Consider the following 10,934-nt stretch of genomic DNA (forward strand, 5'->3'; position numbering starts at 1 on the left):
CCGCAAGGGCAGCGAGGTCTCGTGATGATAACCTTGCCAGGGCACTGACACGCAACACGTGCACACGCGGAGTCTCCGGCTCTTGCAAAAGCGATCACTGGCAATTTAAGGCATTGAAGGAAACCTATGGTTGTTAAATCCTATATCAAATTTGGCACACATTGGAACAGTTAGAGCGGAGACAAGGATGCTTTGTGGGCTGGTGTTCAGGAGTCCTGCAGCTTCCCAGTGCCGGCTGGGGCATGATGCTAATCTGGGCACTGGGTTTTCCAGTGAAGACTGTGCAGCCAAACAAGGGTCCTTCAGACCCTGACATTTTGGAGCCAGTGATACCAGATGAGGTGCTGCACCCTGTGGCACAGTGGTGCTTTCACCTCTGATGTACCAGTTCCCTGCCCTCTGCTTGCTGCTTATAAACCCCACATGCCTTGGCTGGACTAAAGCTGCCAGAAAAGAAGAGTTGTCAGGACAAAAAAAAATTAACACTCAGTTCAAAACATATGTGGCTCAGACCAGACCTCAGGTGTGGTTACAGTCCAGTATGGCTATTTCTGTGCTTCTAGGATTAAAAGTGGACGGCTACAACTTGAGGAGTGGGGAAGAGTTTATCTGTACATGGATTTGTGTAGCTGATGAAGGTCTGTTGCCTTGAAACTAGTGATAGTAAACATGTTGAGTTGTTTCCCTCCCCAGAGAGCTGGCTCAGCAGCAGGCCCAGCCAGCTCCCCCTCGCCTGCCACAGGAGGAGGGAGGGAGGGTGCTATGAATCCATGTGCTACCACAACAACGACCAACATGCATCTATCTACCTGTTCTGCTGTGCCTCCACCCCATTTAAAAGGGAGCAATGTGCCAAGCTCGGCCTCTGTGTGGCAGGACCCTCAGGGAAGCCATCCCTGGGTAAGTGTCTCTGGGGAGTTATGTGTTTCTAAGGGGGGCTTCCCATGAGTTCAGTGTGGCTTCATGCCCAGAGGAGCGATTTAAAGGCCGAGTGGAGACTATTCCCCCTCAAATGCATATGAACAGGGTCCCAGTGGTTACATTTTTGCATTTGCAATGATTCCTCCATGCAGGTTTAACCTCCCTCTTTTCTTGACAGAGGTTATGGTCCCCTCAATCACCTCAGCCCTGCTGGATGATATTTTAGAGGTCACTTTAATAACCTCTCCTTGCTCCTCCTCCTTGAAGGACAGAGTAGAGGAACTAAAGCTTCTTGGCTCGAAGGAGTAAGTAGGGTTGGGGAGGGAATTGAGTGCTGGAAGGCCAACACTTCCCATGTTGAAGAGGGTCTCCTCTCCCTCCAGCAGCTTCCTGCAAGCACATCACAAGGAAAGAGGTTAGTCTCAGAGTGTGAAACATCTGCAAAACTTGAGGGCAAGTTGTGCCCTGCAGGAAAGTCCAAGCACTCCAGACCATCACCCCAGGTCACACTGCACCATGAAACTGGTTCCAAATCATGTCTTGGTCAATGATTTCTGGAGCATTTGCAATATGGGGTGCATGAGAGCAGCTTTCCAGAAATGCCAGGAAAATAAATACCCAAACAACAGGGACTTGGCCTTTTGCATCTAGTTTGACTTTGCAAGACAGACAAGTTGCCAACCCGAATTGTACCCATTAAACACTGTTTCTGAGATGGCTGGGGAACACAGTTCACAGCTGCTAGATTAAGGCATGACATGGAGCCATGGCTGCTCTCCAGGCAGGAGCCAGCAGGTCCAGGCAGCAAAGATGAGCAACACAATTGTGGTGTCCCTTGAGTGTGTACCCAGGTATGTTCTGGGCCCTTGAAAATATGCCAGCCTCGTGGAGTCATGGGATTGGGCTTGGGAGGTGGCCAGGCAGAGCAGGAATAAAGCAGCCTTACCTGTAGGCAGCTATCTCAATATCAAGGGCCATCTTGACATTAAGCAGGTCTTGGTATTCCCTCAGGTGCCGAGCCATCTCATTTTTGGTGTTTCGCAGGTCATCCTCCAGCTGCCCGATGGTGTCCTGCAAAGGCAAGGGCACTCAGGACTGTGTTTTGGAACAGGGACTTCTTTCACAGGTTTTCTGCTCTGCCCATTGCAGAGATAGGGAAGTTGCAATGGGCAGCTGGTCCATGATGGCGCATCCCACCAGGAGCTTGGGATCATGAAATCTCATGCTAACAGGGATGAAAAAGCAGGCTGAGCACCAGCTAAGGCTTGTGAGTGTATGCAGTGGGGGAGGCTTTAGATATTGATGGATTTATATAGTTTCCCATCTGCAGCAGGGTCTGTGAGGCAGGCAAACAGTGCATGGTGGTGGAACCCCCAGTCCTGCAGGGAACAAGGCAGACTGCTACAGAAGGAAGAGAAATTTTGGGCTTAAACATCATCAAAGCAGAGTCAGTAGCTCAACAGGACAAGTGAAAGCACCCAGCACTGCAGCAGCAGAGAAGGGCTGCAGTCTGCATCCGTGGGGCTTAAAAAGGGTTGGACACATGTCTGGGTGGTGGAAGGAGAGGTGGTGCTGCCAGGGCTACCCTCCAGGAGGGGAAGTCTGTCACCTTCCCTGGAAAATGCCTCAGAGCCCCAGGTTGGGGTGCTCAGCTGGGCAATGATGTCCTTCTAGCATCCTTCTCATCAGCTTTGCCCTGCCTTTTGCCCCCTATTCATCCAGTTCTACCTGCAATGTGGAGGACTCCAAGGCCAGATTTCCTGCTAACAAAGGAGACTAATCTTTTCTTCTATTTTTTTGCTCAGAAAACAAGCAGCCTGGTTTTCTCCCACATGCATCCAAATATCTAAGAAGCAGCCTGAAAGCAGTTAAACCCACTCTCTTTTCTGCTGCCAGCTGCCCTGCTGTGCCACCAGAGGAGCATGATTTGGAACAGGAATGAGTCAGCAGTTTGCATTTAAGTTATAGTGTAGCCCTGCCTGCAAGTCCCTGCAATGGCCACTGCCAGCCTCTGCTCTCCTGCACCCACTCGAACAGTTGGGCCTCTGTGATTGTTTCCAGATACTCTGTTCCAGCAAACAATCTTTGTCCTGCCATGTCATCCCCATCTTGTCCCCATCCTCATTCCCATCCTGTCCCCTCTTTCCTCTCCAGCATATCCTTCCGTGTGCATAGTGCATAGACAGCCACAAGATGTGGAGCTGCCCAAAGAGAAGGGAGCTGTGCTGACCTTGGTGCAGCGAGCCCAGTATGAGCAGTGCCCCTCAGGGAAGCAGTGACAGCTTGTCCTGAATGCAGCACAGGGCATCTCACAGTCAAATTAGCTGGGCACATCCAGCCTTGGGGGACATTTAGGGGCCATCCTTGGGGTCTCTGCCTTGACCTGTGCTGCTCTGACCATTTTCCACAGCAAGAGAGCTGTGTGAAGCTGTGCCTCAGAGAAGATCATTGGGCCATCAACTGAAAAGCCTCAGGACATGCATGGATGTCACTGCTGTACCAATTAAAACCTCTTCTCCCAAAGCAGACAGACTACTGCTGCACCAAGCCGTGACAGGAGGGAAGAACTTGGGGTGACCCCACCATGGGACAGCTCCACTCTTGCTGCTGTGACACTCTGTGCCTTCAGCCCTCTTCCCTCTGCCTGCAGTCCACATGAACAAAAAGCTCATTTGAAATGGGTTGTTACCCTCTCTGCACCTCTCTTCCACATCCCACCCCTACCAGCTGGTTGAATAAAAACCCATTTCCACACTATTGCAAACCAAAGCTCTCATGTTGGTTCAGATTTGACTGGGCAGCCTTTAGAAGTCAATGGGAACATTTTAAAAGCTCAGGCAATAGGAATATTATCTTTTAATACACACTTCCATCCTTTTCCACTGGTTGCAGCTAAGGAAATTACTTAGCTACTACACATGCACATTGCTCAAAAGACTCCTAAGTAATGCTACACATAAAGCAGATCCTGAGGGTCATATGGGAAAACACTGCTGTGCTGTCATTAAGCAATTTCAATTATGGTACTGTTTAATCCAGGTGCATTATTTTTTTTTCTCCAATTGATAGGTTGCTCCCGGAATCCCTCTTTCACATGGCATCAAGATTATTTAAGAAGATTACTCTGTGTAATTTTCTCACCCACTATAGAGAATATTGTATATTGCCTATTTCCACAATACTTGTTGAAGACTGCATCAACTGTTCAGGAAGATTGCAAGCAGCTTGGAGCAAAGCCATGAATTCTAGAGTGCCTGGTAAAATTTGGCCTTAGAAATGACAAGGCATTACTTGGGTGTGAAACAACATCCTCTAGGTATGATTTAAGGCAGCTCCTTCAGTATTTAGAAGGAAATGGTTTGATTTAGAAACCACAGATCATTTAATAGCCGTGTAATAGAACAATGTCAAGATTTATTTTATTATAAATCATTAACATTTCCCTGTACTAAGAAAATGCGGTAATACTGCGGTAATGGAATAAGAGATACGGAGCACTCAGTGTCCCACATGAGTCTTGCCACAAACATAAGAGGTGCTGGGATCTGTCTGCAAATTCAGACTTAGTCTTTGTAAAGCTCCAATTTCTGCAGTGCAGGTGCCAAGAGCCAGGCCACAGGGCAAGGGGCCAAGCCTGAGCAGATGGCTTTGAGGAATTACCCACAACGATGGGAAATGTGTGGGCAATTTTGGACCTGATCCTTAAGGGACAGGAACATCACTAAGGGTAGGGATGGAGTGATGCCCCAAACAGCATTGCCATGTGCAGGGATGTCCCCTGCAGGAAGGGTGTGTCCTGTCCTCTTTCCCAGAAACCTGCCCTCTCTGTTTATGCCTATGGATAAAGGGTGAAGGCAACAGGCAATGCCCTGGCAGGGCAGGACCTGTGTGCAGGGCAGAGAGGCACTGTGCTGGGTAGTAGGAAGGCTGCAGGGGTGCCTGGCACTGGGCAGCGCTGTGGGGGCACTGCCCCTGCCCGGGCGGGTGCCGCACCGTGCTCTGGTGTTGCGGGTAGGGCAGCACAGATCGGGATTGTGGGGCTGCTGGGCAAAGCGGGACGGGGGGGCACCGCATTGGGCCGAGGTGTCCAGCACTGCACAGAGCGGCGGAAGGGGCTGCTGCAGGGGATGGAACTGCGCTGCAGGATTTCGTAGGCAGCGGAGATTCTCAGCACCGCACAGCACCAGGGAAAGGGGAATGCGGGGTCGGAGGTGCCGGTAACGGCACAGCTCCGGGGGATTGCGTGGGATGAAGATGCCCGGTGCTGCACATTACGGGGGGGCGGCTGCTGGGATGGAAGTGCCGACTGGCGCGGATTGCAGGGAGGAGGATGCTCGGTACCGCACAGTGCCCGGCGCTGCCCGAAGTCAGGGAAGAGGACAGCGACGGTTCCCGGTGCCGCCCGGCTCACCTGCAGACCGGCGGCCTCGGCGTTGTGCCGCTCCTCCAGCTCCTGCAGCTGCCTCTCCAGGGACTGGTGGGCGCCGCGCAGGCTCTCCATCTCCACCAGGCGCGCCTGGAGCTGGCGGCGGCACTCACCGGCCTCCCTGCGGCTGGCTTGCACGGCCTCCTGGCTGCGGGCCGCCCGCTCGTGCAGGCGGGCGCAGCGGGCGCGGTACCAGTCCTCGGCAGCCTGCAGGTTGCGGGCCGCCAGCGCCTCGTACTGTGCGCGCAGCTCCCGCAGCGCCGCGGCCAGGTCGGGACGCGGGGCCGGAGCGGGGGCCGGGGCCGGGAGAGCGGCGCCCAGCTCGGCGAGCTGCTCGGCGTGGGCGCTGCGCAGCTCCGCCAGCTCCTCCCGCAGCGCCGCGGCCCGCCGCTCCAGGTCGATGCGGGCGCGGGAGGCCGCCTCGGCCGCCTGCTGCCGGGAGCGCAGCGCCCGCTCCGCCTCGGCGCGGCTCCGCGCCTCCTCCTCGCAGCGCGCCCGCAGCCGCTGCGTCTCCTCGGCCAGGCGCGCCCGCTCCAGCATCGCCTGCGCCCGCTCCCCGTGCGCCTCCTCCAGCCGGGCGCGCAGGGCGCGCAACTCCCCGCCCAGCAGCTGCCCCAGCCGGCGCGGCTCGTCCGAGCGCTGCCGCAGCTCCGCCAGCTCCGCCGCCAGCGCCCGGTTCCGCTCCTCCAGCGCCCGCACCCTCTCGATGTAGCCGGCGAAGCGCTCGTTGAGGCCCTGCAGCTGCTCCTTCTCGCTGCCCCGCGGCCGTCGCGGCTCCGCGCCGCGCTCCCGCACCGCCGCCGGCTCCGCGCCCGGGCGCGCCCGCCGGGCAGGCGGCACCTCGGGGCGCCGCGGGGCCTCCGCGAAGAGGTGGCGGTAGGAGGCGGCCAGAGCCGCCGGCTCCGCGCTGTAGCTCATGGCGGCGGAGCGGGACCGGTGGCGCCGCCGGCGCTTATGTACGGCGGGGCGGGGCGCGGCGAGGTGCGGAGGGGGTGCGGGGCGGAGCGCTCCGGCGGAGAGATGCGCGACGCGGTGCTGTGCGGTGCGGTGCGGTGCCGTGCGGTGGGGTGCGCGGATGCGCGGTGCCGCCAAGGCGGGAGGCGGCGGGAGCTGTCCGTGCACCGCGGTGCTGAAGAGCCGTGGCGGCGGGCGGGGCACGGGGCGGGATGGATGGATGGATGGATGAACGGACGTGTAGAGGGAATGGACGGACACATGGACTCTGAAAGAGCACATAAATATACACGGGCAGATGGACGAGGTCACACGCACACAGACAAAGATGCACAGGCACACGAAAAGGGTCAGACACATTCACAGTAAGACCCACACATCCACATGCTCAAAGCCAGACAAGGGGACAAGCAGCCATTCAGAGACACAGACAGATGCACACACAGATGCACTGGCAAGGGGAGGCAGAAACACAGAAGGAAGCAGTCGGAAATGGGTAGGTGGAGAGACAGAGTCAGGCAGACACAGAGAGACAAAAAGGGAGGCACACAGGTGCGCGCGCACACACACACACACACACACAAATCACTCCTGCTGGAGTACCCCCAGCTGTCCCTGCCAATGCTCAAGGGAAGCTGTGCTGTATGTCTATGTCTGGTGTGAATGTGTCCTGGGGGACTGGTTCCAGCCCCTCCCCTCTGATAAGAACCAGGGTGCCCACAGCTATGTGAGGTCTCTGTGGGATGGGGCTGTGGGATGTTGGGGTGCAGACTTGGGGACGTGCCTGGAGGAGGGGGTGCCCAGGACAGAGACTGACGATGATCAGTCCAGATGTGCCACAAGAGACACACAGGGAGGATTTTGCCTTCAGGTTGTTTAACATGAACTGAAGCACGTCCGTTTCTCTACTGTCCGTGCAAGCAGGCTGCCCCCCCCCACTGGCAAGGGTTTGCTAGGAGTACCCAGGGCTGCAGAGCTGACAGGAAGGTGGGTTCATGCACACTCCACTTCCAGGCCAAGTGCAATGCCTGGGAACACGGCCCCCCGGAGCAGGACCTGCCAAAAGACCAGTGAGAAGTGTCTGATCTCTGGGAGCAGCAGCACAAGACATAACTGTGAGAAGGAAAAACAACTTTAAATATCTGTGATCCATATGTGAGAAACACTGTGAAACGTAAAAACAGATCCTGTCCCCTACTGTACATCTCTGTGCCACTGAGCCCTGCACTGATGCCCAGTTTCTCTACTACACTTATCCCTGTTTGTCCTCTCAGGTGGCCAGGGTACAGCATGAGAGAGTTCCAGGAAATGAGCAGGGAGGACAAACAAGCCAGGGCTGGCATTGGAGAGAGCCATGACTTCCAAAAGAGCTGTTGCTGTTGAGGAATACTTCAGTGCAGGTAGCTCGGTGTGGAGGTTGAGCTGCAGGTTGAGCTCTGGGTAGTCGGAGTCCCAGGCAGGGTGCTGTGAACTGCTGACCCTTTGCATAACAAAGGTCACAGGGACCTATGGCCCAGCCAGGTGACTCAATACAGAGACACGGCAGGAGCCAAGGACCCAACACTTTTGAGCACTTAGAATTTAAAGGCATAAAAGCCCAGGATTTCCTTAGTTCGCGGTCCCTCCTCAGAGGTATCCAGCCTAAGCTGTTATTTTGTTATTCATTTATTGCACCAAGATTAAAGTATTTAAAGGATCTGGAGATCTGAGACTGTGCTGTGGGAAACCTGGTGTTGAGCCAGTAAGGAAACCTGATCTGACTGTATGAGCGTGGGGTGTGCAGCTGTGAAGGGGTTTTGGTCCTAGCTCAGGTGGTACAAGTGTGACTGCCAGAGTGGCTCCTGGATGGTTGGATAGGGAAATTTCCTTAAAAGCGCTTTCAAAGAGATCAGCCAAATGGGGAGAAGATTGCCCCACGTCTCCTTGGGATCAGAAGTTAATCATAACAGTGACTATGAAAAAGGCTCTGCAAGCACAGAAGCAACCCTGGCTGGAGTTCATATCCCTGCAGCTGTGCTTACAAGGGCATTGCCAGGAGCAGAAACCCCAGGGGGAAAACATCCCTTTCACTTGGGAGTGAGGAGAGCCCAGCTCAAGGCAGAGCACTGCCCCACTGCAGGAGCAGGCTGATCCTAGGAGTGCAGTCAGGGATTGGTGATAGGATCAACACACACGTGTATGTGTCCCACCTTAGCCCCATAGGGCACAGGAGGAATGAGAATGTCAGTTGGTGGAGGCAGTGGTCAGTGAAAAGAGAGAGGAGCTATGCACACACTTGGGTGAGAGACCTCACTTGTGCCTGTTTTTTTCAGCACTTAAATCTGCTCACAGGTAGTTTTCCCAAAAAGACTCAGTTTTCCTGAAGCCCATCTTAGGTCAGTGATGGTGAGGCTACAACACTTGGATCGTCCCAGCAGCTTATGTTTTGATGGCAGAGCAGCTCAGGCAGAGAGTCTCATCCACAGGCTGTGGGCTGCCAAAAGTCCTGGGCTGGGCTGCCTGGCTCACACTGTCAATGCAGAAATCCTCTCCTTGGTCTGTCTTTTTTTTCCAGGTATTTCACGAACTCCTCACACACAAGTGTGTCTTACCACTTCCTCAACATCTGTTGCTTTGCATTACAATATCCTAAATCAGGTTTCTACTACTGGGAGTAACTGATCACACAACTGAGAAGTTTCCAGCTCTGCTTAGTTATGTGTGTGGCATTGTTCTGATGACTTTGCATTGATGCTTGTTACTGATGATAGAGGTTTCTCTGGTTCTCTTTTGTCTTGGAAAAGTGGAGTGCAGCTTACCCTGGCTTCCTCACTTGTGCTGTTTTAGCACTGGCATTTATATGTAGTCTAACAGTGGAGTTAGGAGTGTCACAGTCTCCTCTAGCAGATGAAATACAAGGTAGTCCGCAGGGACTGCTGACATCCATGGGTAAAGACCCCAGGATCAAATCCCTTTGCTTGGGATCTTGTAGCTGAATGAACACAAGGAGTTGGATTCATTAAATTAAAGTGAGTGGTGCTGTCCCACAGAACAAGGATGCGATTCCAGCTCATTAGAAGGCTGCTTCTTTCAGAGGAGAAAAGGGTGGCTGAGACCTTGTTATCCACCTCAGCATGAGTTGCCATTTCTGGGGGTGCTCCCATGTTCCAGGCAGCTCCAGCAGGACCCCCATTCCAGGTGGTTGGCACCCAAATGCAATTCCTTTGTGAGCCCCTTGGGCTGTGACCTAGCTCTCAGAGGTTGACTTGGGCAACAAACCTGGGAGCTGTACAGCTCTTCCAGAGAGAGGGAGAGCTGCAGTGTGGCCGTGCCCTGGAGACTTGAAGGAAGTCCTTGAAAGACCCAGACCCAAATACCCAAAAATCTCCAAATTACCCAAATTCTATCCTATCCTATTCTAGTCTAGTCTATTCTACTCTGTGTTTGGAGACAAGTTGAACGCTGGCATGTCAGACCTGAAAAAAGATGGCAAGCTGGAATTGGACACAAACTGAAACCAGAGCAGTGCCTGTGATGAGTTCAGCCTCGGGAAAACTTGACACCTTGGAGTAACGCATGGATCTCTGTTGGGACACCCACACACGGCATCAGGGGGAATGTTATAAGTCTAGAAAACAGGCAGAAAACCAAAGAGAAACAGTCCCATAGCTAAGAATTGTACATCACTGAAAAAATGGTGGGTTATATTAGGGATTAAATTGCCCAGGACCATTCCATACCTCCCAGTTGCTTCAAAAATCAGGTCTTGCATGTGAGACAGCAGGAAGAATCCTTAAAATTCTGCGATTCTCTCCACACAGCATCTGCCTGCTGATGGGGCTTGTTAAACAACTTATCTCCGGAGCTGCAATCAGGCTGGGCTTGTGAGTCAGAGGGAAAGCTGTACTCTGAGCTGTGCACACACAGCAATGAGATACACACCTTCTGGTCGGCACAGTCCATTACACTAATGCTCTGGGGATGTGTTTTGCCACACAGCAGCTGAGGGAGAGGGAAGTGCTTCCCAGCAGTGGGAAAAAGGCAGATCCCAGTGTCTCCCAGGAGGCGCTGCTGGATCTCCTGTGGCAGATGTGGATCTGAGCCCCTGCTCAGAAGGGAGAGCTCTGTGGGAAAGGGCAGCGAAGTCAAGGAGCAAACATGCAAGTAATAAACACACATGTAAAGTAGGTGGATGTATTTGCTTAACTGCACACAGAAAAACACTAACAAAATAGGAAAATGGTTGTACTGGATCCCTCTAAATCCCTCAAGAATTTCCTTCTGACAGTAGGAGATTTATGCTTCCCTGGTATAACTTTTCTGATTATGTCTGTCCACATCTCTGGGATTCCCCTGGCAGCAGTCACATCCTTGTGTTTGCTGGCCCTTATCTAATCGGTGTGAGTTCATGTCCTGCATGCCACTGTGCTCTGTAATCCACAGTTTGATAATGCACTCTATGAAAAAAAATCATCTTTCTTCATGTTTCAGTGTCTGCCAGTTAATTTAATTCCATGCTGGCTTGTGGGACACAGGGGAAGAGCTGGGACACAGGACCTCCCCAGCCACCTCCCAGTGCAGGATTTTGCAGACCTCTGCCTTACCCCCCTCCAGCTCTTTCCCAGCCTGAAGGATTTTTGTCTATTTGATTTTC

The 10,934-nt window shown here is 53.6% G+C and overlaps 1 protein-coding gene across 1 annotated transcript; it reads right to left on the reverse strand.

Moving 5' to 3' along the window:
• Window positions 1-588: 588 nt before the first annotated feature.
• INA (internexin neuronal intermediate filament protein alpha) lies at window positions 589-6,661 on the reverse strand. Its single transcript, XM_027672114.1, has 3 exons — window positions 5,333-6,661; window positions 1,868-1,992; window positions 589-1,311 (listed from the first exon to the last, which is right to left on the reverse strand). Exons 1-3 carry the CDS (start codon window positions 6,659-6,661, stop codon window positions 1,038-1,040), a joined length of 1,728 nt encoding a protein of 575 aa, XP_027527915.1. The 3' UTR covers window positions 589-1,037.
• Window positions 6,662-10,934: the final 4,273 nt, after the last annotated feature.

The sequence above is a fragment of the Neopelma chrysocephalum genome, unplaced genomic scaffold, assembly GCF_003984885.1.
Source record: "Neopelma chrysocephalum unplaced genomic scaffold, ASM398488v2 Primary Assembly neopelma1_97390, whole genome shotgun sequence".
In the NCBI taxonomy this organism is placed as follows: Eukaryota; Metazoa; Chordata; class Aves; order Passeriformes; family Pipridae; genus Neopelma; species Neopelma chrysocephalum.

Bases quoted from the DNA above. Each gene is read 5' to 3' on its own strand.
- INA (XM_027672114.1), bottom strand. From the start codon at position 6,661: ATGTGTCTGACCCTTTTCGTGTGCCTGTGCATCTTTGTCTGTGTGCGT. The intron at 1,993-5,332 runs GTGAGCCGGGCG...TTGCCTTTGCAG, and splicing joins CCGAGGCCGCCGGTCTGCAG to GACACCATCGGGCAGCTGGA. The intron at 1,312-1,867 runs GTAAGGCTGCTT...ATGTGCTTGCAG, and splicing joins ATTGAGATAGCTGCCTACAG to GAAGCTGCTGGAGGGAGAGG.